General features: G+C 40.3%; 1 protein-coding gene across 1 annotated transcript in view; it reads left to right on the top strand.

Moving 5' to 3' along the window:
• Positions 1-9,795: 9,795 nt before the first annotated feature.
• LOC149313966 (protein disulfide-isomerase A5-like) overlaps positions 9,796-27,884 on the top strand; it is a 200,736-nt gene continuing 182,647 nt past the window's right edge. The window contains exon 1 of the mRNA XM_089520261.1: positions 9,796-9,886. Coding sequence (XP_089376387.1) covers positions 9,827-9,886 — 60 coding nt within the window. The 5' untranslated portion in view covers positions 9,796-9,826. The remainder of the gene's footprint in view (positions 9,887-27,884) is intronic.

Below are 27,884 nucleotides of genomic sequence, written 5' to 3'. Positions count from 1 at the left end.
AAATAGACTCATCTGCAACGTTCAGAAAGATCTGTGGTACATCTCACTCATATATTATGATGCTCACGCAAACACTATCCTCAACTATAATTAAACAAAATTGGCTTCCCATATTACAAAGCACAGTTCAAGGTGATTTTTAAGATGACCTTTGTGATGTTACTTAAAAGAGGCTAAACTTCCAGTCACCTTTCTGACATTTTGAAGATTCTTTGTGTGCAGGTTAAGGCATGTGCTGATTATGCGGTGATCAATTAGGATCTATTATAAATTCAATCACTTGCTTAAGCATTAGCATTCCTAGCAGAGCTTACTGGCCAAGCTAGACAAGAGGACTTGCTCCCTGCATGCATATGATTTGGAAAATGTACCAATTAGTAATCGGGGATGTGATAATCATTCAAATATAATGATCAAAATGAAGGTTACACAAATTGATTCTAGATGGTCTGAGCTTCATTTGTTTACTTGAGGTTTTGGATAGTTTCCAGTGCACAGTCAGGGCTGAAGTGAAAGCACTACTCAAAAGAAACTGGATTAGTTTGGATCATATGAGAAGTAACGGCCCTGTCCAGATGGGCCATTTTGTATGTACTCCATACGTATTAGGGTTGTCTGGGGGCGTCTCTTGTCCTTGGAAACCCACTAGGTAACCTTGGATACATCTGACCCTCTTGGCCTAAGAGAAAAGCAATGGAAAATGTCCTCTGAATATATCTTGCCATGAGAAACCTATGACGGGGTCACCATAGGCTAGAGTCAACTTGAAGGTCCACAAAACAACAACAACAACAACAAACACATATAGACCTCAAAAGCAACAATAAAATAATGCTTCCATTCTTACCAGATATTATCTCAGTAGTGGCTGCAATCCTAAATACACTTATTTGGGAATGCTGGAATCCTGCCTTACCTGGACTTTGTGGGAAGGTGTGGGACTTTAACAAGAACTACAGAGTATTTGATTATGTGGATCTGAGAGCAAATAGACTCTGTACTCTCTCTAGAAGCCCAAATGACTAAGCTGAGGCTATCATACTTTGGACATGAAATGACATGACTCATTACAGTAATTCCACCTTGGTGAGGTAGAAGACAGCAAGTGAAGAGAAAGATTGCATTATGGGTGGATAGACTCATTAAAAGAAGCCACAGCTCTGAATCTGCAAGATCTTAACAGGGTGTTTGGGAGGTCTCTCATTCAGAAGGTCTCCAGCAATTAATAATAAGAAAGAAACCACTATAATCCCATGGCTTCTTGCCTTTAGGTCATTTCAAATGTATGTCAGCCCTAAGACGAACCTAGCATGTGGGTTTCTTGGCATGATTTGATCAGAGGGGGTTTGTCTTTGCATTCCTCTCGAGCTAAGAGAGTAGGACTTGCTCAAGGTTACCCAGTGGATTTGCATGGCTGAGCAGGGATTTGAATCCTGTCTTCCAGAGTCCTAGTTCAGTGCTCAGACCACTACATCACACAGATCAAAGTGGGGCTAGGGATGAAGGACTGCTGTGAATGTGGAAAAACCGCAAAAAAACAAACCCAACAACGTCTCTCTCCAGATCCACCAGTGTGACTCTATGGTCAACATCTACCAGAAGTTGATCAGAGAATCATGCTGGAGGACCTACAAATGCCTAGAGAAGTAGTTTCTCTAGAAAGTTCTAGTTTCTCCAGCACAACTCTATGGTCAGCTTCTGGCAGAGTTATACTGGTGGACCTAGAAATTCCTAGACACATCATATTAATCAAAACCACAAATAATCAGATCTGCAAAAGTCAAAACCACACACACACAAAAGTCAAAACCACAAATGTGGAGGGCCAACTGTAATTCACTGTCACACAGTTAGCCCTCCTTATCCACGGATTATTTATCCATGGATTCAAGCATCCACAGATTTAAAATACAGTCACCCATCTCAGATCCGCGTTCTTGAATATGCGCTGAGGGGCGGCCTCTGCTAATTGTAATGGCGCGCACACCCAGGACCACACTTCATTCAAGCCTATGAAGTCTGAATAAGCATGAGCCTCCATTTTTGCGGGGTGTGTGTGTGTGTCCAGAACAGATCCCCCACAAGAGCGGAGGGCCAACTGTACTTCAAAAATATACAAATGTCCATAGACAAACCTTGATATTGGCCCGTTACAAACGGGCACCCTAGGACGGACTCAGTCCGTGCTAGGGTTAGAAAGGGGCGTCTCTTCCAGACGCTCCTAACCCTACCATGGACTGAGTCCATAACAAATGGCGGCGGCCGTTCCACACAGCTGCTGCTATTTTGATGTAACGGACACTCTGCATCTGCACATCACGCGGCAGAAGTGACGCTGTGAGTGCACAATTAGCGCCTCGCGGTGTCTCTTCCGGGCTGCAAGAAGGAGCACGATTTTCGCGCTCCTTCTTTGCTGCGTCCGGGAACTGCGCTGTTTGGCTGCTGCGGTTCCCAGACGTAGCAACCGGCGGCGGCAGCAGACCGCTACAATCCAGCAGTCTGTAACACACCTTTGCCTTTTTATATAAGGGACACCAATTTACTATGCCATTATAACGAATGGAACTCGAGCATCCATGGATTTTGATATCCACGGGGGGGGGGGGGGTGTCCTGGAATCAAACCTTGGCAGACACCAAGGGCCCACTGTAGTCACTTTATCTGATAGCCACTCTCTAAACTCTGGTTATTCAATTGAAAATTCTCCTTCTTCACCCTCTGGACTTCAAGAGCAAAAGCTGCAGTGGGCCTTGTGTGAAGCACTTGTTGGTTTATTGCCGGATTTCCTTGTGAAGAAGGGTCTGCTGAGTAGGAGAGAGACTTGTATTCTAACAATCTGATCCTAGCTATGTTTATTCAGACGTCAGTCAGTCTTGTTGCATTTAGTTTCTCAGTAAGCATGAGACTACAAGTTTGGACTACAAGTTTTTCGGCCACAGTTCATGCTGGCTGCATGATTCTACATGTTGTAATCTTTTTAAAAAAGTAACATTCATGAACTCTGTTAAAATTAAACTAAGTTAAAATTGAGAGGATTTAATTACATATACATCTGCTTAGTATCTTGCTGTTTGAACTATTTAAAACACTCTAGTGGATATTGGGTGTGACTCAACGATGTTAGTCATGCACAGTTACATAGAGACATATCCTTGACAACTGCTGCATTCCTGTACAACGTGGGCCCCCTCGAGACTCATAAAGCACTAGTATTATTTAAGCAAAATCTTATTCATGCTTCTTAAAACATAATTTGAATTAGTGATTTATATGCTCTTTTTTCGTAGCACTGCAATTTGTGCTTAACCCTAACTTTTGGGTGGCCTAGCAATGAAAATACATAGATAGTTGATGCATATTGAATATGACAATGACTAACAAATACTTAATAATCTTCTTCTTTGGTTCTATGCTTACATTTACTAATGTGAATTTGAATCTCTGCTCCAGACACATCTGTTGATTGATTTGATTCCCACCCCCCAAATGGGACTCAAAGGGGTAACCCACACCTGCTTTCTATTAAGATTTTAACCATCCTGTTCAAGAGAAATGTAGGCTGCAATTTTATATGCTCAGAGTGACAGTATAAATGAGGGGGACCTATTCCTGAGTAGGTAATTATGGCACTGCACTCTGTTGCTGTGTACCTTCAAGTCAATTCTGATGTATAGTGACCCTAAGATGAAAATCTCAGAGGGTTTTCTTGGTAAGTTTCTCCAGAGTGGGATTGTTATTGTTATCTTCTGAGGCTGAGATTGTGTGACTTGCCCTAGGATACCCAGTGGGTTTCCATAGCCAAGCAAGGATTTGAACCTTGATCCCCAGAGTTGTAGTCCAATGCTTAAACCCCTACACCACACTAAAGATCCATAAGTCCCACCTGTAGTGAACAGAGTGTGTTCTTGTCAATTAAATACTGGGTAAAGTAAATGTCAGAATCTTACTAGTGAAACAAGTGCCTTGGGTTTGTGGAAAACCTGTGGAAGTTGATATTTCTGTATTGTGTTCTTGCACAACTCCATGTAAGGTTCTGCAGAACTCTGAATTGCTGGGATTGAACTGGAGAGCTGGATGGTTACATGGACCACTGCTGGTGGGCTGAATCAACCAACTGACTGTCTGGCCTTAAACACAAGCCAGAATATTCATTGCTATATTTATAGGGAGCATCAGTGTATGCTCTATGGGTCTGAGGTGCAACATGGCTTGTCTGTTATTAATGATATAGTGTTCTCCCACAGCACACAGGCAATTAGTTATTGTGGAGCTCTGTATGTGTTAGAGAAAGGCACTTTTAAAAAGAAATCTGGATGGTCTTCCTTTGATGGGGTTCTCAGCAGTGGACTATGCTAACAGAATAGGTCACCGTCAGTTTAGTCAGGTGTACCTAACAGCAACAAGGTGAAATGAAATTACCAAGAAGCTGCTATTGGAATATTTTTGAAAATGTGAAGAACAGATCAGAATAGTTGATAGGAAAATTATAATAGATGACAAATCAAGATAAATGCTCATGGACAAGATTTAACAAACAAGCAGTTTGCAAGGCAATCCATTTACACAAACATGACGGAGAAAATTACCCCTCGTAATGTTAACCTTATAAATGTCTAAATACTCTGAAGCAGGGGTTCCCAGCCTGGAGTGTTCACACCCCCAGGAGGTGTGAGATGGAGTTTCAGTGGGTGTGACAAAGAGTGGCATGTGCTCTTGAGTGACAAGTCACAAGTCATCACTCAATTTTTTATGAATAAGTTAGAATCTAATTACTCCACTGAGATTTGCATTTTATGCACTGAGTTAAAAGCTTTATTTTTAAAGTTCAATTATTTTATGTGGTTCAAAAATTAAACATCAGATTTCTTCTTCTTCAAACGTGATACTACTTTTGGAGGGGTGCAAACATTCACCAAACATTTCCTAGGGGTGTAGGGCATAGAAAAGGTTGGGAACCACTCTTCTAAAGTGGGGTATCACTAGGGGAGAGTGCAGGGAGTGTGAGCTGCACTAACTAACACCCTAAGCTTGGGTGATATTATAATTATATTATAATTTAAAGATACAATTTTAATTTTATTTATGTCATAACTACCTTTACATTCAGTGATATACAGGAATTATGATGTACATGTTAAGGAAAATGCAACATGGGATATACAGTGAAAGAAATAAAACATGTATGTGAGAGTCAGCATGACTAAGCAAAAGCAATTAAGGAGCCACACAGGTGTAAAAGGTAATGTAATTAGCAGTCCTAAATGCCAAGGACAGAAATGCAGAGTGAATAATTGAAAACACCTGAGAATCGTTGAGTGGACAAGGTGAAATGATGAAATCATTAATTATGGGTTGAACTATGAGAGCCAATCAAAATGAATGCACACGCCCACTGGGTGGAAACTGACAGAGTGGGTGGTGTTTTACAATGACTATATTAATTGCTTTGATTCCCAATGTATTTTGTGGGTAGTTGTGGAGTATTGTGAGTAGTTTGGAGATTGTAGAGATTGTGATTTGAGAGGGCATTAGTATTTGTATATAGTAGAATAAAGTAGATCTTTTCTATAAGACTACTGGGTTGTCTGGTGTCTTGGGTGAAGATACAAGAGCCAGCTGGATCCTGAAGAAGTGTGAAGACTTCTGTGGAAGCAAGAGTGAGAAGGCTTGGAGAGTTTGTCAGGGTCTTCAGCCTATTCTCTGTAACTCTGCTGCTTTAGAGCAAAGCTTTAACCACTGGCCAAAACTGGTCAGCGCCGGTGCATAACAAGGTGGTGAGTTAGAGCCAGAGGTGAAGAGCTACAACTCCCATCATCCCTGACAGTACAAGTAACATTCGTACAAAAACATTGCAAAGGATTCTGTATGGTGTAGTATGGGAGGAGGTCAATGGGGGGCTGACATTAATCACATTTTTTTAGTTAAGTTATCAAATAGTCTTACTCATGCATTCTGTGTTTGTTGTTCACACTATGGAACCACATCTATGTACATCTCTGCGGGTTCGATTGCTGATACGTGTCAGCACTCAAATAAAGATGGAGTCAATGATAAGGATATATTTAAAGGATTTCAAGGCATGCAGACTTGTATATCTCATTTTTACTTAAGTTTATTTGCATCAGTTATTCAGACATCCAAGAATTCAAATCTTTTAGAAAAACTAAAAAATCTGACATTGATTACCCCAGGTTAAATGGTTTTGGTTTTTTTTGGCAGTTCCTCCCCAAAACTAAATTCGATGCATTCAAAATGCATGTAAACAACAAAGATTCAACCCAGATTCTACCTGGATTGTTTTCACCATATGAATAACTCCCATAAGTTACTGCACCAGGTGATGTCAATCCAAGTGATGCCACAATTCTAAAGGCACCAAATCCCCTCTGAACCTGGAAGCTAAGCAAAGAATCAGCCCTGGTTAGAACTCTGTTGAATACCAGTTACTGTAGGCTATATTTCAGAAGAAGAATTTGCCAAAATCACCTCTGAGTATCCTAAGAAAACCCCATCAAAATTCATAAAGCTGTGTTGGCACTGCAGAAATAATCCAGGTTGACACCACTTTTAACTGCCATGGCTCATTGTTATGGAATTCTAGAAACTGTAGTTTTGTGAGACATTTAGCCTTCTCTTTTTGAGAACTCTAGTGTCACAACAAATTAGAATCCCCAGAAACCCATAGCATTCAGCCATGGCAGTTAAAGCGGTTATTAACATGGATTATATCTGCAGTGCAGATATCTGACATTGATAGCTGAGGTCTTCATAAATCAACAGGTGATGTGGAAGCACATACCCACATACCTTAGAAATAGTACTGAAAAAAACTCTAAATAGCACTCTGCCGCTCCAACCGAGCACTAAAAGGACTACAACAAGTTGAGCCATCTGGAATTAATTAGTCAGTTAACTAATTAATTCCTTAGCTGATCCTCTCTGCATGGAGCACAGAGGAGGACTCCCCTGGTCCAGTCTGCCTCCTCTTTGCCTTTTCCCCATCTTCCTAGCTGCCCCCAGTTGTGTCATGAGGGGGGTGCAAACCACACCAGTTGACACCTCTGCTCCTCAGACATCTGCTCTTGGGCATCAAAAGATGTGGGCATTCACCTATGTCTCATTAAAATGCTGAAAAGATGGTATGAGTGAGATGAGGATCAGCTGGAGGAGAAAGGAGAGGCCCCAGTTTTTAAAATAAATAAATATTTTAAAAATTTATTTAAAAGCATCACCTTTTACCACATTTTTACTTCAACCACGTGAAACTATGCCTAAGTCAATGCACTGGGGCTGTGCTTAAGGTATTGTGATTTAAGGGCCTAATTTTAATTGTGCTGGCTGTTAATGTCAGAACTATTGCCATGATATCGAGTGAGATGCAGAGTAACATTAGTAAAAAAAACAAAACACGACTCAGGATCTTGTATGGTGTGGTATATTGGAGGAGGTTGATGGGAGGGGAGGAGGGTGATACCCTGAGTAACTGCACTGGGTGACTCTAACCCTAAGGAGGCCATGGCCACACTGTAGAGTTTCTGACCCCCACTGAAGCCCTGTGTTACTCCCACCTTATGTCAATGCCTTGAAGCTGTGCCTGTGATATTGTCATTTAAAGGCATAGTTTTAATTTTGCTAGTTGGTTTATCTCACAACTATTACCAGGGCATTCAGAAGAGCCCTGGTGGAGTAGTGGTTAAATGCCTGTACTGCAGCCACTGAGTTCAGTCCTCAGGGTCAACTCAGCCTGGCATCCTTCCAAGGTCGCTAAAAGGAATACCCAGCTTGTTGGGGGCAAATAGCTTACACATTGTAAACCGCTTAGGGAGTGCTTAAGCGCACTGATAAGCGGTATAGAAATGTACTTGCTATTGCTATTGCTTTACATTGGACAACCAGGACAGTCTTTATGCACAATGATAAGTGGACATAAATCTGACATAAGAAATGTCAATACCTATAGCCCAGGGACACAGTCTTTGACTTACAAGATGACATTCTGGAACAGGAAAAAATATTCAAAGGAAGATTGAAGAGAAAAACAGCTGAACTGGAATACATTTACAAATTCAAACCCATCCACAAAGGTCTGCATACAGTATGTATTAATACATGGGTTTATATCACACACACACAAGAAAAGAATTATACTCAGGAAATTTTCCTGCTTGGAGGGAATAGACTCTTGAGGAATCAAATTTTTCTGTAGTTTTTGGTGAGGTTTTTGGGCTATGTGGCCATGTTCTAGAAGAGTTTATTCCTGACATTTCGCCAGCATCTGTGGCTGGCATCTTCAAAGAATGCTTGCCTGGAAAGGAGTTGGGTATGTATATACTGTGTGAACCCAACTCCTTTCCAGGCAAGCATTCTCTGAAGATGCCAGCCACAGATGCTGGCAAAATGTCAGGAAGAAACTCTGATAGAACATAGCCACATAGCCTGAAAAGCCCATAAAAACAATACACAGATTAACATGCAAATCACCTCCTCTCAACTAACAGTATATATTCCCCCACTCTCTTCCATGCCAGTATTCTCTGTCAATGTCTCAATGTCTGGCAGAGTTGCACTGGAGGACCAAGAAATTCCTAGAGAGGTGTTCCCTCAGGTAAAAACAAAAGTGTTTTTGTTGTTTGCGGTTTTTCCACGTTCACGGGGATTGTGTGCCCCTAACCCCAGTGAATGTGGAGGGACGTGTGTACTTGCTACTGCTATTGAGTGGCAGACAGGAATTATAATGAATAACATAATTAGCTTTGAAAATTTGCAACAGGTATATTGTGCATTTCAGTTGGCCAATAAAGGTATCACTGATAGATTTTTGTTTGCATTTGTTTAACAGCCAACACAGCAACCCCTGAATGTTTTCTGTATTGTGAGATACCGCATTGTACCTCCAGCAGGGGACCTATAAAGAGTAACCTATGGACTGGGAGTTCAAGCAAGGTAAAACATTTTTCTTCTTCTTAAATTTGGACTGAATTTGCATGTTTTACCTCTACAACAAAAAAATGTTCCTGATGCAAAAAATATGGAGAGTTTCTTGAAGAATCCATTGTTCTCTGCCAACAAAGAGGCCTGTGACCTCATTGGAAGGAGACATATTGGATTGCAAAAGAGGGGTCCCTGTTGGGATGCGAATGGACTTTGAAAATCTCCCTATTGCCGCGTGGCCAGAAGGTGGAGGAGCCTGCTGGCACAAAATATATCCTCCCCAGTATACCATCTTTACTAAGGACTGAAACAACATGCAGGCATCTAATATCTCCAATTGTTTTTTTCCTTTCCTGTTTGGTTTTTAACATTTTGCCTGATGAAGAAGCCTGTGGAGCTCTGAAAGCTCGCAACAAGTATATTGTGCATTTTGGTTGGCCAATAAAGGTATCACTGATGGATTTTAGTTTTTGTTTGTTAAATGGCCAACACACACAGCTAGTCTGTTTAACATAATTAGTGTTACATTAGTATCAAAATGGGGGGGGGGGAGAAAAGAAAAGCCCTGCATGGAGTGGTGTATATGTGGTTAATACAAGTGTGTGTGTGTGTGTGAGGGGGGTGACCCCCGCAACCCTGTTTCTCTGGCCTCACCTGCCCCCAGGTAGCCTCCCACGGTGCCAGGGAGAGACTACAACTCCCAGCATGCACCTCACCCCTCTGTGCTCTGCTCCAGTATAGCAGGACATATTCTCTCTCTCCCTCTCCCCCCCATTCCCCCAAAGCTGAAGGACTGCGCATGCTTAGCCAGACGTGGCAGCAGCAGCAGCAGCAGCAGCAAAAGCAGCTGGAGTTGGAGCCGAGGCGCGTTGCTTGCAGCAGGAGCAGAGGAAGGATGGCTGTGGGAGGAGGGAAGAGGAGGCGGCGGTGGGGGGTCCTGCCCCTGGCCCTCTTGGTGAGTGGGGCTCCTGGGGAAGGGGGAGGGAGAGGGGGAGGGAGCCAGGGTCCTTTCCCCCTGAGGCTGTGCCTGTCTGTGTTTTTCTTGGCGGGAGACTGAGGCAGCTGTCCTGGGGCATTTGCCCCCTTGGCACTGGGGGCACTGGGAGGGAGGGGTTTGGATCCAGGACCTGCTGGAGCCCATGGAAGCAGCCTCTCCTCCCCCCCAAATAAACAGGGAAGAAAGGGCGGGAAAGAAGTTGCAGAGGAAGCTGGAGAAGTTAAAAGTTTTTTGGCCCTGGGAAGGAGTGGGTGCCTCTCTCTTTCTCTCTCTGTCTGTCTGTGTCATGTCGAAGCTACAATGTTGGGTAGGAGCTACAGTGTATTTCAGGAGCTGCAACAAGGCGCCTTCCCAGGGAGGCTGGGCGGATTTGTAAAGGCTGGGCGCTGCAGCACCCATCAGCACCCAGGTGGAAGGACTTTCCCTCTTGCCGTGCGGGGGGTTGAGGCTGTGTGTGTGTGTGTCTTGGGGTTGGCTCTGGGTCTTTGGCTGCCTTGCTTTGGAAGAACACTGTTGCTCCTGGGACGATTACACAACAGCCCTCTCCAGTTGACACTACTGTCAGGTTTCCTTCTCTTTAAAATGATGATGATAATGATGATGATGATGGTGCAAGTCCTCCCCTCCCTCCCCTCTCTCTCTCTCTCTCTCTCTCTCTGGTCAGAAAGTAAACGCGTTTGTTTCCTTTCCTTGTCTCCTTCTTTCCTCTTTCCCTGTCTTCTTCTTTTCCCTCCTTCATCCCCTAAAATACATTTTCAAATTATGGCAATATAGCAGGAAAAGAGGGGAGTGCATCACAGGGAAACAAGTTGTTGTTCTTCTGTAGGGTGATTGGGGAGAATCAGTCATTCAGAGTGGAAATCTGTGCATGCCCATATGTGGAAATCCGGCTGCTTCCAGACTGCAGAAATAATCCATTTTCATGCCACTTTAACTGCCATGCCTCAAGGCTATGGAATTGTGGGAAGTATAGTTTGCCACAACAAACTACACTTCCCACAATTCCATAGCCTCAAGGCATGGCAGTTAAAATGATGTCAAGATGGATTATTTCTGTAGTTCTGGACGCATCATCAGTGTCTGTTTTGATATACCTTGAAAGCATCCCGGTGTTATGATTCTGCAGCCGGAATCACAGTTAGATTGTTAAAAGGATGATCCTGTGTGTGGTCTGTTGACTGTAGTAAACCATGCAGTAATGTCTATGTAGACTCTAGTAAACCATGTAATACATGTCAATACATGTAGATACAAGGAGACTTGCTCCTAGGTCAGTAGACATAGCGCTGCAGCCTTAATATTGCTTATTTTGAGGCTTAGCACTCCAAATCTGTTTTCTCTGCATCTCACTTCTGAGTGGAAGGAGATCCTATGTTTGTACACTCCACTGGGATCAGTGGGATTTAATTCCAAATTAAATGCACAGGGGATGGTGTTCATATGGCGCAGCCCTAGATATGTTTGCTGAGAAGTCAGTCATGAGGAGTTAAGTGGGACTTTCTCCCCTGGAAATATGTTGCAGACTGCAGCCTTAGATTTTGTTTTTTTAAAAAAGCCAAAGAAATTAAACTGAGTATTATAGGAAGAAATGACTAGAGTGTGTATAGCCTATTCTGTCAAAGGTAAGGCAGATATATTTTTGAGACTTGGGATGGGAGAAGGATGGAAAGTTGACTGACATTTGAAGTGCAGAGATTCTTTTGACCTTGCCTGAAGTCTTACCATTGTTTACTTTCCACTTCCCTTGATTCTCTTGTCTTTTTCCTACCACAAAATCAAAACAGGAATGCCTTGTGTGTATGTGTTTTCCATTTCCACTTCAGTTTTGTAGACTTCCTTTTTGTGATATGTCTGCTCCCATTCTTAGCTGCTATTAGCTTTGTGAAGTATGTATTAAATCTCCCAGCTTAAACCCACCCCCCAAAGTTCTGTTTTTAATGTTTGCAAGACCTTACTGGGCTTCTATGCATTAGTTTTCACTAAAAATGTGTCCTCAGTTTTTGTGCTTGGTGGAACTGGTTCACAATGTTATATAAAATAGCTGATTGGGTGGCATGAAAACCAGAACATAACCCTTCTCACATATCTTTGTATGATTAACTACACTTTACACAATAGAATTCATATTAAGGTGTTGGAAAAATCAAGGAAGCCTTGAAGTTTGGGACAATTAATAAAAAGGCTTTATGACAGCAATCCAGAAATATCAAGATATAGTATAATTTAAATGCAGGGAGTACCACAACCTGTTTAATCATGCTAGCTGTTGAAGTGGAGATTTTTTTTCCTGTGGTGGGGGAAAAGCTTTTAAAACTCTCTCTTAATTGATTCTGTAAAGAGCTTAACATGAATAAGTCAGAAGGTTGTTTAACATGAATGCTTGCATGAATTCTGTTTAACTTACTGGGTGGAATTAGACTTCCTTCAGTCCCTTGACAAATAATCATAACCTGGATAACCTCTTAATTTTCTCACACCTGCTCAGTCAATCTTCTGAAACAGAATTACACGATAGCAGTGCATTAATTTCCCCACAGCAAACAAAATGTTATCATTTTGGTAGTGTTTCCATTTGCTCTGCTTTCATTTTCCTGCCCAGCCAACCTAGCAACTCTACCCGCTCATTGCACTACCTACAAGCAAAGGGCATGACTTGCCATCTCTTGAAAGAAAGAGATGTCCGATTGGCATTCATTGACTTTGTCCCTGTAGCACAGGCCTTATATCTGTTGACTTAGAAGGAAAAGCAAAAACCCAAGCAAAAAATCTTAACATATTCCAAATGTGTGCAGCCAGCTATTCAGAGCCAGCAAGTGGCATCCCTGAAGCTAAAAGGCGACCAGTGTCTGCATTAATTTTATAAGTGTCATAATACAACCTGATCTTCTGTGCCACTAGGTGGATGTCTCAGCCATGTTCTGTTTATCATACATAGCTATTTAGGTGGCAAACTTTACATTTAGATTGTACCACTGCAAGTGGAGGAGGATACATGGTGTGATAATCCTTTATTTGAAAAAAAAATCCCTATACATAAAAAAGAAATATGTTAAAGGAAATTCTTAGGGGCAATTTAGCACCTTTCTCCAGACCTCTCTTTCTGGTACATATTGCCTTTTTAAAATAGAGGAAACATTTGGCCAGAAATGCATAGTTGAGACATAGGCTTACTCCCTCATCTCCTCTTTGTGAGATGCGTGAAAAGACTGCTTCCAGTGCTGTGTTAATTGGGCATCTTAAAACAATGTGTATGTGTATAAAAAAGAAAATTGGTATTTAGTGTTTATTTCCCATTATGCATGCACATTGTTTCCACCAGCTGTCAAAATTTGGCCCAGAATCTTTACTGAGAAAAGGATTCTGTTTATCAACCGTTCTCCATGATAGGTGCTTCTTCCACTCTAGAGAGAGCATGTTGGACTCATGCATTGTAATGAAGAGCTGGGGTTAATTTGTTCAGAAGTATAGAGTGTGTTCAGTTGTATCTGGACAATCCTGCAAGCATTAGCAGCTCAAATGTGATTTCTGTTTCATTGGCTGAGTTTGCAAGTAACTATAAATCAGGTTAAGATGAATTAAATTCTGGCCTGGACTGTCTGAATCTGTCACCACAAACAAGCCATAGTTAGTTAGCTGGCTGCAAGCCATAATTAGAAGACAATGTTTGTAAATGGCATATGAACTCAGATTTATATAAACTATGGCTTATTATTATATCCAAACCCATACTGTTAGTACATACCTGATTTGTTTCCTTGGTTGTTGCTGTTGCAGGCCTTCAAGTTGTTTCTGACTTATGGTGATCTTGAGGCAAACCTATCATGGTGTTTTCTTGGTAAGCTTCTTCAGAGAGTGTTTGCCATTGCCATCCTCTGAGGTTTAGAGCGTGTGACTTACCCAAAATCATGCAATGGGTTTCAGTTGCTGAGCAGAAACAGAAACTGACAAAAAGAGTGAAGGAAAGAATAGTGCAGGAATGCAGAATACAAAATATAGTTTGCTTGGTCATTTTCAGGGCAGTTTGGGTAAAAATGTAACATACTGTGACTAATATGAGCCATGGGTTAGTGTGATGTATGCATACAGTACATAGTCCTTGTCTGTTTTGCCTCTTGGGCAAAAAGAGATGGCATAGACCTGGATTCCCCCAATTCAGTTTACTGCTACTGCCTAACTCTTCATTCTTGCTGTTTGAGAGTGATTTTTCTAGATACAGTCTCCCAAGTACAGCTGACAAGGTGGTGCCATATATAGGTTATCAGACTTGTGCAGTTGCAGAGCTGATAAGACTTCGTTATGTTTTCTTGTGAAAAATACAACACCTACATTGATCTGTATCTTTTGTTACTCTTCTGGATTTTAAAATACTATATATTTTGTTCGCCTTTAGAATGTATAGTTTGCTTTGTTTCTCCAGCAACACTTATTCATACTTGCTTAAATGGGCCAGTAGGATATGAGTTACCAATTTGTTGAATTCTGCTTTCACTGTATGGACTGCGGATTTGATACGGATGATTCTATCAATGTTTGGTAGACTTCCAGTCCCTTGCACTAAGTACTAGTTTTAAAAAAAAGCAATGTCACAATAAAGAGATGTGATATACAGAGCAGTGCTGTTTCTAGATGAAGAACATTCATTTTCTTCTAGGCATCTTAGATGTTTTGCAGTAATAACAACCGTACCGTCATTCATGTAATCCATGCAGTAATGGCTCCCCAACCAGTATTCATGTACTGTATATACACGTATAAGTCTAGAAATTTTAGTCAAAAAATTGACCCCAAAATTTATCCACACATCAGTATAGGTACTGTACTTTAACACTTAAAAAAAAAAAAGAAACCTTCCCCTAGTCAAAGGCAAGAGCACTGACACCCCTCTATTCTTTCAATCCATCCAGCTTTTAGTATGAGCACAAGCAGTCATACTTGCTGGAATTTTGTTTTTGGCATTTTTTTCTTTTGTTTCATTGTTTAGATCAGTGGTTCCCAAACTGTGGACCTTTGTCTTCCCAAAAGGACTAGCCAGATTGGTCAACAATCAGGAATTCTGGGAGATGCAATCCAAAACATCTGAAGCACTAAAGTTTGGGAACCACTGGTTTAGATACTTTAATATAATCCCCTAGATTTTACCCCCAATTTATCAGTGGATCATATAAAAAAAATCCATAATTTTGGGCCTCAAACCAATTTATACGTGAGGTTGATTTATTGCCAAGTGTATACTGCAATCCAATTGTTTTTTCCTCAGCTCTGCAAAGATGATTCAGTATTCTGGTCCAACATTACTATTTGTAATCAATTCTGTTTCTTAAAATAAAGCATCTGTGGTTTCTTGTGAACACTTGAAAGCAGAGGTGAGAAGAAGGTAGATGATTTTTAGGTGCATTTCTGGATGATTTGTGGTTGGTCACCAAGGTTTTCTTGCTCCCAGAGTTTAACAACAGCAAAAAAGCCCCCATTCCATACCTACCTCTGGGTTATATCACAGAAATAGAACAGAGGTGAGTAGAAGGGTCCAGGTAAGAGTTTTTGTGAGACAAAAAAGAAGGCAGAAACTGGAGAACACCCAATAGAATCCATAGCAAAATAGGAAGACACATCTCCAGTTGCTCAGTGGATGGCTGGTTTTATTTTGGAAAAAAGTTCAATACATTTTGGCCTGTATAGGCAGCTAAAATTTTTATCCCAAGAATATGCCTCTCTGCCAATATTTTGCATCTGGCTGGAGCATTGGATATTGGGATTCCACTGGGAAAGAGTAGATCTCACAAGCTGGCACTTTACCTACTCCTAGTTTAAAAGATCTGTTCTCAGGAGTGCAATTCCTGTTGCCTTTATCAGAATCTCTGTTTTTATTATTGCGACTACTAATTTGATTTAAACCCTGCCCTTTCTCATAAAAGCACAGTGTGGCTTTTATTTCAATCTTTCCCTTTGGAAATGAAGGTGAGCAGGTTAGCTTACAATTAAGTTACATGATGCCATTGTAAATTATCCATTTTATTCTCCATCTTTTGTTTAGTCCCATGTTTCTTTTGCTCTTTTTTCTGCTGTTTTTCTTCTGTTGATTCATCCAGTTTCTTTCAAAAAGCATATACCCTTTGGAATTACAGCATTTTTGAACTTGAAGGTCCATATTAGAGAGGCAGCATTCCGAAACAGGTTAAATCTTAATAATTCAGTACATATTTGACTGTCATCCTGTTCCTGAAAGAAGTATAGCAGTGAAAGTCTCATTGGGATGACTGAAAGGAATGAGATTTGCTGTAGCAAAGCAGATTGTAGGTCAAAGATCTAAAGGCATACATGTGTTCTTAAATTTACATTTACATTAATGGACCGTACATGGTGAATAATGCTAAGCATGTGCAAATCTTCACCCCATCTGACCCTTTGCAAGATCCAAATGATAGAGCCCCAATTGAAGAATACATTTGGAAGGAGTCTTTCTGCCCCCTCAGCATCAAAAAATGCTGTGACCATGAAAAATAATTATCAATTATCCCCATGCATTCGGGGTAATGATCTGCTAATGGATAAGCACTGAGAGATTTGCAGTGGAATCCTATATATAGTATGTTTCATCAGATTTAGGATGCTAATCAGGGCACAGTGTTTTCTACATGTGTTGGGGAGCTTTACGTTTATTGTAGGGATGGGAACCTTGTGGCTCTCCAGATGCTATTGGGCTGCATCTCAAGCAGCCTTAGCTAATACAGTCAGCCCTCTATATTCACATTTTTTATCCACTGATTCAAGCATCCACAGTTAAAAATATTTTAAAAATATATAAATTCCCAAGAGCAAACCTTGATTTTGCCATTTTATACCAGGGACACCATCTTACTGTGCCGTTGTATTTAATGGGACCCGAATATCCATGGATTTTGGTATTCATGGAGGGTCCTGGAACCAAAACCCAGCAGATACCAGGGGCCCACTGTATAGCCAATGGTGAGGAATGCTGGGAGTTGCAATCCAACAATATCTGGTGGGCCACATATTACCAGTTCTGCTTTATTGCTTTCTACTTTTGTTGGTATTGGATTTGTTGATCAGTTAAGGCTGTTTGCTGTCAGTTTGTATGTTGCTCATTAGAAGTGATATAGTTGCACTAAAAGGGCATCTTCATACTGTGTTCTTGGTTTGAGATAACTGGAGTGGCTAATTGAACATTGACTTAACAAGGGTTTTCTTCAAGCAGAATATTTAACCCTCAAACCTGAGGTGATGAGAAGATGACTTTGAGGAGGCTTAACTCTCAGTGACTTTGGTTATTTGGTTTGTATATTATCAGCATTCCTTGGAGTCAGACCTTGAAGTTGTTTCAAGATGGACATGCTAAACTGGAGGCTGCCTTCTCTCATTTAAGCTCTTGGCTATTTGTCCAATCTAGCAAAGAAAACACAAACTGCTTTTTTTTTTTTTTAATAGAAGAGGGCACAAAATTGCATCCTTCCAGTTCTTGACTTTCTTCTTCAAAAGTGGAATGTACTGAAGGAGCTTTCTTGTTTGTTTGGTTGTTTTTTAAAAAAAATGTTTATTCAAATGTTTTTTTAACTCCCTTTGGAGGATGACAAAACATGATAGGCCCGGGTTGTGGCAGAGCAGATTTCGGTTAGAAATTCTTGGAAAATCTCTAAGTAGAAAATAAATTGAAGTGGTTCCTCGGGGAGTTGAACCTGGATGTCTAGAAACTGAATTTCTGTTAAGTACAGTTTGTGTTTAGGGACATCTTTTCAGAGCATAGAGGCTGGCCACATTGGAGCCTAGAGTACCTTTTGACTCTGTTTCAATCTCTCTCCTTTGTAGTTTGCTTGCATTCATTCCTCCAACAGATCTCATATAATATTTATGTCCTAGCTGAAGTATGACTCTAGCTGTCTTGCTTTCTGAGACCCTGAACTAGCATTGTAGCTATAAAAGAACTGAGATGCTTGCTTTAGTTCATATCTCTTGAGGTTCTACTGTGCTCTTACTAAATTGTTTTGACATAGTGCTTTCCCTCTAAGAGAGGGAAGGTTTATTTTTCCCCCTCAGCCCTGTAGTCCATTCACCAAAGATAAACAGAAGCAAAGTGTGGGAACTCCACAGGGACACATAGATTGCACTCTGCTCTTGCCTCGCTGAAGGTATAAAAGTAGCTAAGCAGCAGAGACCAGAGGGAAAAAATGGCATGCTACAGTCTGATTGGAGTTAGAGTAGAAGATCATGTTCTCTTTTTAAAAAATGCCACTTGGTCTACTCCAGGGTCCGTAGTTCCCTTAACTTTGTAAATGGATTGATTTGAGTCACACAACCATTTTGAGGACACTGCCCAATGTAACAAAGCTAATATATGTTGAGGAAAGGGGGAATTTGCTCTGACTCAGATTTAAAAACAAACAAATAATTCAGTGATCCTGTGGCAAAGTGGTTTGAATGTTGGGCTGAGACTCTGGAGACCAGGGACCCAGCTTGGCCATGAAATCCAGTGGGTGACCTTGGGCAAGTCACATATTCTCAGCTTCAGGGAATGCAATGCCAAACCACCTCTGAACAAATTATGCCAAGAAAACCCCACAATAGGGTTGCCTTAGGGTCACCATAAGCTGGAAATAACTTGAAAGTACACACAAACAACAAGAGCCCTATTAATAAGTGCACATTTGCCTTTCAGTTTGCTTCATTGGAAGGAAATCAAAAACATCAAATTCTTTTTCATTTTTCCCCTCAGCCTTGTGGGGGAAAATTGTACACAACTAAAATGCATGTGTTTGTGAAATGTGCACAGTCTTCAGACAATGGTGAAAACTATATAAATATGGATACAGCCAAAACAGTATTTGTTGTTGTTGTTAACTTCCTTCAAGTCAACTTCGGCTTATGGCAACTCTGTGGATGAGACATCTCCAAGGGTCTCTGTCTTCTACTGCTCTGCTTAAGTTTTGCAGGCTCATGTCTATGACCTCCCTAATTGAATCTGGCCATCTGGTGTGCAGTCTTCCTGTCTTTCTTCTAACCTTAACCTTTCCCACCATTATTGTCTTTTCCAATTTCCAGTAAGTTGTGCCTTCTCACAATGCAACCAAAGTATGATAGTCTCAATTTAATCATCTTGACTTCTAGGGGTATTTCCGGATTGATCTGTTGAAGCATCAACTTGTTTGGCTTTTTGGCTGTCCATGGTATTCTCAGCTATATATCAGAATATGCCAACTATATTGCAATATTGTGGGAATTGGGAGGAGGGCTCACAACCTTAAAAGGAGCTTATATGAGATGGGATTGTTGGGCCCATCTGAGAAATTCCAATTATTCTGTAAAACACATATCTCTAACCCATGATAGATCTTCATACCTTAATGTGAGTACCTTTGGGCAAACTGGATGTATACATGCTCTGACATGTATAGTTCATATACACATTGGGCCAGTGAGTTGTCTGCCTCCTATCACCAGTTTGAGAGGTCTTACATGGAACAGTCAGTATTCTTGACATCCTCAGAATTTCTCAGTAGTTCCATGATCCGTTATCTCAAAATGGTCAAGTGAAATCTCTCAGCATTCTGAAAATTCATATGGGAAGCAGTCCTGAGCACCATGAGGGCCAGGCTAGAAAGTCTGGAGAAGAGTGGTTCCTGCCAGCAGGAACCTTAGGCCTGTTACAGACTGCCAAAATAAAGCTAATTCGGGTCTCTTTGGAGGTATGCTATTTAAATGATGCATGGGTCCTAAGAGTCCGGAGGTCGCGCCAAAGCCACACTCCATTCCTAAGCACTTTGGTGCATCTTCTGGATTCTTAGGATGCTTGCATCATTTAAACAGCATACCTCCAAAGAGACCTGAAGCAGCTTTATTTTGGCAGTCTGTAAAAGTCCTAAGTTGTTTAAAATGCTGCTATCGGCAAAGGAAAAACCTAAATATGCTCTCATGCAAGTGAATCTCATTGACCTGAAGCTTCATTCCAGCTGGAGTGCCAGTGCTGACATTAGTTGTAATTAACTATGTTACAACTGCTTCATATGGGACTTCTTTGAGGATATTTAATGAATACAAATTGATGCAAAGTAAAAATAAAATACAAACTATGATTAAGAAAATCTTAAAACCCACAACATCAAGAGATGAATATGATTTGCAGTAATTATCATCAACCTTTAGTAACCTTTTACAATGATGATCTGACTAAAAATGTGCTGTTGACTTAAATATTAATTGGTACCTGTTAAATATATTAAGAAATTAGTTTGTTTTTTCCAGCATTTGTTGACCATTAACTCGAGGGGGGGGGAACAATTAATTATTTGTTGCTCTTATATTAATGTCCACTTTTTTCTCAGTCCAGGATTCAACCTTATAAAAGTTAAAACAGAAATGGCTAAAAAATACATCATACAAAATTTGAAAATATATTTAAATTATCAATAAAATTAAAAGCCATGAAGAGCATAACCATTAAAGAACAACAAATAATATGACAAGTTCTTTAAAATCTTCTATAAAGTTTCTTGAAAATCTCTGCAGGGTTAATGTGGTGCAACCAAGAGATTATGATAAAATTCAGAGATTTGGTGCACTAAATGGAGGTGACATGTCTTGTTCTTTAAAGATCAGACTACGGTATATTATCCGAGTTTGATCATAAATAGAAAAACATATTTCATAGAAAGAAGACTGAGATGAGAAGAGTAGTGTTCACATATATAAAAGGCTGTCATACCAGTGTGTTATGTAAACCATTTTGTGTAGGTCACCAGATTTCCAGTTGCGGGTTTTTACCATTATAATCAGGCGATGAGGGTAGCCTATCTTGCAAGACTCAGGTAAGAGGTTAAGAAGTAAAGCAGAAAAAGAGAACTCCATTAATAGATCCTGCAAGATAAAAAAACAACATCCCAGAAACAACTGTGTGGTTGCCATAGTTATTCCCAGTACTTTGAAAAGTTGTGTATACATGTTAAAGAGTTCCTACTGAGCAATTCTGTGCAAGGCTACTCTGACGTAAATCTAACTGACTTCAGTGGGATTTACTCCCAGATTAGACTGTGTAGGATTGCATCCTGCTCTTCTGAGATAAAGCACTGAGGCTGTAAAGTAGTAACTTGCTCAGAGTGGCTTATAGATCTCTCTCTCTCTCTCTCTCTCTCTCTCTCTCTCTCTCTCTCTCCACACACACACATTTAAAAAACCCACCACTTCTATTGTAATTTTTTTATAAGAAAGTTAATGTTTTCGAAATAATGAGAAACAAAATTTTACAAGATTAAACATATTGTCTGACCAAACCAAAGTTTGAAACTAAAAGTTTCCATGTTATGCTTATTGCTCTAACAGGTAGGCTATGGTGTCAGTGCTTTAAATTCTGCCGTATTTGCATTTTATGGATTTCGGTGATGTTAACAAGTCACTTTTGCTTACCTTATTTATTTATTTAGTACTCTACATTGGGCAAACAGGCCAGTACCTGAGCCAGAGGATAAATGGACATAAATCAGACATTAGGAATGGGAATACACAAAAACCAGTGGCAGAACATTTCAGTCTCCCTGGGCATTCCATCTCACACCTTGGAACAGCTGTCCTTGAACAAAGAACTACAAAAGTAGATTGGAAAGAGAACCCTGAAATAATGAGACAAGACTGGGATGAAAACAGGGCCATTTATTAATTGATATATTTATTAACTTTTTAACAAAAATGCAGCCAGTTCAAAGAATAACCAAGTGTGGGAGAAGCTGCAGCAGGTGTCTTTTCCAGATCACCTCTGCAGCTTAATTGGATGATAACAGCTGAGCCCTCAACGATAAACCAAAGCTGGGTTATTCATTGGCTGGCCCACATGAGGAAGTCTAAACCGAAAGTCCCTCTTCCAACCTGCGAAAATCAAGCCAGACCTAAGGGCAATTTCTTTCTGCCACCCCCAGGTCGCAAGGCCTAAAGAGGTGGTTCCAGAAATGTCCCTTCCATCTAAGGTGCTCGCCAAAATACAGTTCAATTATTTATGTACACCAAATTAAAATCAAAGTAGTTAAGTCAAATTGTTTCCTATTTAGACTCTGCCCAAGCCAATTTCCCATATGCCGACTGGACATAGTAGTGGATAGATGAAAAACATTAATAGCAATAGCAAGTATGTTTCTATACCGCTTATAGGTACACTTAAGCACTCCCAGCAGTTTACAATGAAGTTTGTCACACGGGCCCTGAAACAGGCCCGTTGCACTTCAGAACGGGGGCACGCATGGAACGGGATGGGGCTAGGAACGCATCTTACTGCACAAGGAAATGCCGCCACTGCTGCCGGGCATTCCAATCGCATCCTACATCCGTTCCAGTGGGCACGAATTCTGAGAATTGTTCCAAAGTGTTCTCAGAAATCGCACCTTCTGGAACGGATGTAGGATGCAATTGGAACGCCTGGCGGCAGCGGCGACATTCTCTTCTCCAGTAAGATGCATTTCTAGCCCCATCCCGTTCTGTGCGCGCCCATGCGTGCTCCCACTTTGGAATGCAGTGGGCCCGTTTCAGGGCCCATGCAATAAACTTTAATGTTTAAGCTAATTAACCCCAACAAGCTGGGCACTCATTTTAGTGACCTACAGAAGGATGCAAGGCTGAGTGGATATTGAGCCCCTGGCTGGTATTGAACTCACAACCTTGGGGTTTGTGAGTGAGTGGCTGCAGTACAGGCATTTAACCACTGCTCCACCAGGGGAAAAATGTGAAAAAGAGCAAAAATTCCTATCCGGCCCCTAAATGACCAAGAAACTTCACACTACACCAGCGGCGGGTGGGCAGGTTGATTTAATTAATTGGACTGAAGCCTTGGGGTGGCCAGCACCAACTTGCCACAGGCTCCGCTCCCAAAGCCTCACACCATGGCATAACTGCCATGGCATGATCTTAAACTGGCCTATCTCATCTCAGGGAAGGACATCAAACAGCCTATCTCGGCTCCAACTCCTCTGTCATGGAGGGTGGTGGTGGTGGTGGTGGTGGTCAATCCCTCAGCAATTTAACAAAGATAATGGCGTCCTGGCTCACTACACACATTTCAATACTATCTGATCCCAGCCGCATAAGGCAAATTTCACCTATGCTGGAGCCCATTCAGTATAATGGGGCTTGTGCTCACGGCGGGGCATCACATGTGTGCTGCGGGTGCGCACGCCATTCCTTAGATTACCACGCGGCTTCTGCATAAACAGGAAGATGTGTATGGTACACCCGTGTATGGAGCAGGCGCACTGTACTGGATAGTGGCGGCGGCGAATGGCTGGTGTCCTATTCCTAACAAAGCAAGCCATCCTTGAGCTAACTCAGTGGTTCCCAAACTTTGATTCTCCAGGTGTCCCTGAAACCCCAGCCATCTTGGCCAACAGTAATGCATTCTGGGAGCTGAAGTTGAAAACACTTGAAAACTCACAGTTTGGGAACCCTTGAACTAACTCTTCCACAGTCCATTAAGAATGTGTGTTGCAGTATTATGAGTCAGAGTTTGGAAGGATGGAACACTTGGTTGAGATCATATGGAATTAGTTGTCAGGAGCAAGTTAGATTTTAGAAACTTTTTGTTCCCACTTCTTTTCCAATTTGGTCTACAGAATTAATTCTCACAGTGAAATACTACATGTGTAAGTTCAGAAAAAACAATTCAGTGAGGTGTTGACACCCCGCCCCCCCCCCCCCCCCACATGATGGCAATTTCTGGAGCATAGGATGCAGACCATCTTTTTAGTTGTGAAGCAAATCCCACTCTTTACCTACAAACTTTGAATACAATTTTCCGCATGATTTTAGGTGCTTTTAAAAAAATGCTGATTGATTCTTCTTATCTTTTGAAAATTTTACAGGTGACATTTTAACTTGATATGCATGTTTGTGTTCTTACATTAATTTGTTTTTGACGTCTTCTTGGAGTCACTTGTCCAAAAACAAGTGGGTTACCCTGACAATGAAAACAATTATGTGGGTATAATTTTTGGTGACTTATTTGCAAGCCTTTTCTAGCTGCTGCTTCAGAGGAGGAGACAACTTGTGTGTTACTTGATAAAGGAGGGAAGTTTTAATTGACTACTTTTGTTGATTGATCTTGCCAATTAAATAGATGAAAGCTTGCAGCTGTAAGTACCACCACTGATTCCCCAAATGCCAGCAATATCTGGTTCTACATAAGGACACATACATCAGGTTATTTTTCAGAGGAAGTCAGTCCTATTGCTGTTACTCCTCTGATCTCAATACATGATGATGCCATGACTTGCTCTTCAAAAGGGACCAAAGAGCTCATATCTGTCTCTCCCATTTATTTTCATAGCTAATACACAGTTCACTTTTCAGAATGAAATCATGGCAGAGAGAATTTCTGCCAATCTAATAGTGCTTGGCAGAAATCAGTGGCAGTATCTCCTTCAAATAAGGATGCTTTGCAATATGCAACTATACCTTAAACATTTGTTTTGTTTTGTCAAAGCTACTTTCTCAATTGTATGCGTTATGCCGAGAGGGCATTCCATGCTCCTAAATCTGATGGAATAGGTGGCTTCCTAACCCTGAGTGGTAATGTATATTGTAAGCTTTCTCTTTGATATTGTTCTCTTCATTCAGGATAATCAAGAATCAGGATGATCTTTTGAGGTTTGTATTTTTGTAAATGAATGCAATTTTAATAGAGTAATCAGTCCATGAAATGTTACATTGCAGAGTAACATTTTTTTCTCAGTTGGGTGACAGCCATTGTCATACTTCCAGCATTTAAGAACTTGCAAAATAATTGGCTACCTTATTTTTGGTAATCTGATCTGGGTCTTTCTATCACTGGCAGTGTCCTGTTCTTTTTTCAAGTGCTCACCACTAAATCACTCTGTTTTTTTTACCACTGGTGTCATACAAACACCATTGATCTGGTCATGTTCATCTAGTTAGTGCTGCTATTGCTACCATTATTTTAGGGTTGAAGGCATTTTAAGAAACATAAGGATCAGTGGAGTTACGCAGTGTCAAAAGTGATTAAATCAAGGTACTTTTATATGGGTTAAAGGAGAAAATATGCTGTATAATGTATGTGTTCTGTGTTCACAGCAATTGTTTTTGGTAACAGGATTGTGGCTAGAGGTTTTTCCTTTAATTTTTGTAATTCTACCTTCATTTGGTCACTCTGCTTCATTTTTCAGAAATGAGAGGCAAACTATATATTAGTTCAGACTGATGATATTTTAAAAAAGCAAAGCTTGCTATTAAAAATCTATATAGCAAACTAGAAAAATCATGCATGAAATGCACGCTAGCAAAACAAACAAGAGATTACAATGCTAATCCCAAAAGCTGGAAGTATTAACGTTGTCAATTTTATCACCATATGTTTTTTTCTCCAATTGGATGTTAGTATCTTTATAGAAACAGATCTTGTTTTAAAGTGACAATGTTTCCTGAGCAGTAACTATGGAGGTTTAGGAGTCTTTAGTGTAGAACTATTGATCTACTACTTATCACCATATTAGATTCTATTGACTTGGGCAGGGGCAGGGAATGTTTTTTGTTCTCCAGTTTCCAGGATTTGGAATGTTAGGTTTGAAAATTAATTTGATAATTAGAATCTGGGAAATTAACTCATTACAGGCATACCTCAATTAATGAAGTAGAAGTATTTTTGGACAATACTTCTTTAAAATTTGGTACCAGAGGCAGATAATAGCATGGAAAGAATAGGGAAACGTTCCACCACCACAGCACTTGTCTCAGCAAATATTTTACTCAAAACTAACAGTATGCACAAGGAAAAGGAAACAACCGGCTCAGACAAGTCTTGCATAAGAAGATAAACCTATGCTGAACCTTCTGGACACCACTTGAAAGCTTCTTTTAAAACTGAAAGATTCTGAAGTGTAACCGATTCAGTATGAACATTACACCACACACTATTCCAAAATCCATGTAGAGTTTTTTTTTCTTTCACCAGTCTCCAGTTGTCTTAACATTTCTATTTTATAGCTCTGTTCATTTTCAACATGATGGGGTAGCTAGTGACACAGGGTTACATCTTTTCCCCTTTTCTCACTATTGTGAGTGTGGACAAAGTGTGATTTCAATGCAGCCCTTGAGATGCTCTGTAAGAGCTCATCAGTTCTCAGCCAGTTTTTGCACAGTTGTTTGTCCCCAAATGGTTCAAAACTGCTTAGAAGTTAAGCATTCCCCCCAATCCTACATTATATTATGTTAATTGATATAATCAATGGAGGAAGTGAAATTATAGAAGAAAGCCCATGCCGCAGCACATGGTTACTCCATAAGGTCCCACAAGATTCTGTTTTGATTTTTGGAGTCTGCAAGTTAGAAAGCTAAGACTCTTACAGCCAGTGTTGCCCCCCAGAGTTAGCAGTACATTTTAATATGAAATTATTAGAGTAAATTAATGACTTGGCCTTAAAATGTAGGGAGAAACATAAAATCAATCCACTCTATTAACTATTAATAAAAAAGTTTTTAGTGGTGAAATAAAAGTTAAATTACTACAAAAAATTGGTCCCACAAAAATGCTTCCCCAAATATACACTGACTAAAATAACATGAAATGTTAATTGTTACTGCAAGAAATTTAATATCATTTATATAGTTGAATGTTAAAACAATGAAATGAAATTTGCTTGTTAAAAATTTTAATGAATTAATTATTAGGAAATATTTATCTGGCTCTTCCCCTCAGTAATACTTGTATGTGAGCATATATTGAGAAGGCCAGAAGTGTAGCCTGTAGATTGGCTCCCGTGTGTGTGTTTTTGTGTGTCTGCTTTCAAGTCACCTGTTGACTCATGGCAACACCATGAATTTCATAGGATTTTCATAGGAATACTCGGAGTTGGTTTTGCCAGTTCCTTCCTCCAAAATATAATCTACAGTACCTATGATAGAGTTACCTTAGGGTTGCCATAAATCACAAATGACTTGAAGGCACACAACAACAACAATTGTCTGGACACTTTCTAAGAATACTTTTTTTGTTTTGATTTGCCTAAAACAGGCTTGTCAGTGGCATGGGCTTGCTTTTAAATTGGATAACACAGCCCACAGGGCTTCAAGGGGAATGACTTGCCATGGGTGGGTGTGATTTTTTTTCAGGTTGCGTGTCAGATGGTTTAGGAATGTCTGGACCCTTAGATACTGACCACCTCTGAAGTTGACTCTCATGTATGAATTTTTATGTTTCTTCTTCCCATATGTCATTCAACCTATTATATTTTTATATAGCTCTTCTGTGTATTGTTTCCATCTTTAAAAAATTCATCTTGGTCCTGTATTATGTTCCCCTTCTGACTGTAGATTGTAGAGTAAATCCACTGTTGGTTTAAATTTCTCTTTGAACTCCCAAATCTTGTAGAGCAGTGGGTTGGCAGTGGCTGCAGCTATATATTTTGTGACTGTAACCTGGAAATAGGCTACCAAACACATACTGTTAATTATCAATCTGTCCAGATCAATGACTTTTTTGTAGCTACCTTGGCTCCACATTATACTGACTGTTAAATAAAAGTAATTCTCATCAACCTGGAAGAGGAATTATATGGGTTAATTAGTTAATATTTGGTGTTGCATTTGAAGACATTATGTTCTGTACGTGTGTTAAGTATTATTAGTGGTAATTTGTTCCCTTTCCTGACTCCCATTAGTGTGTTAATGTTCATTGAATAGCTCTAGTTTCCTTGAAAACTAATTTCTAGCAAGTTATACCATGGCATATGGGTTTTTTTACTGTTCTTAATTGTTAAAATTATACAAATGTTTTCTTTTTACAAATAGTTATCTGGAACAAATATTAACCAGAGTGTTAATAAAATAATATGGCTCTGAGCTTGATGAGTAATTTAATTGCACATTCATAGCAAGGGGGAAGAATCTTTGTCAGCACTGGTAATTGACCGCATTACAATTATTTGTTAATTAGTAAATAGTTGTGCAGGTTTTCCCTCAC

Source organism: Sceloporus occidentalis, unplaced genomic scaffold (assembly GCF_023333645.1).
Source record: "Sceloporus occidentalis isolate IW3139 unplaced genomic scaffold, rSceOcc1.0.p SCAF_4, whole genome shotgun sequence".
Taxonomy (NCBI): domain Eukaryota; kingdom Metazoa; phylum Chordata; class Lepidosauria; order Squamata; family Phrynosomatidae; genus Sceloporus; species Sceloporus occidentalis.
The sequence above is the reverse complement of the archived record's forward strand: the minus strand, read 5'-3'. Positions and strand labels throughout refer to the sequence as shown.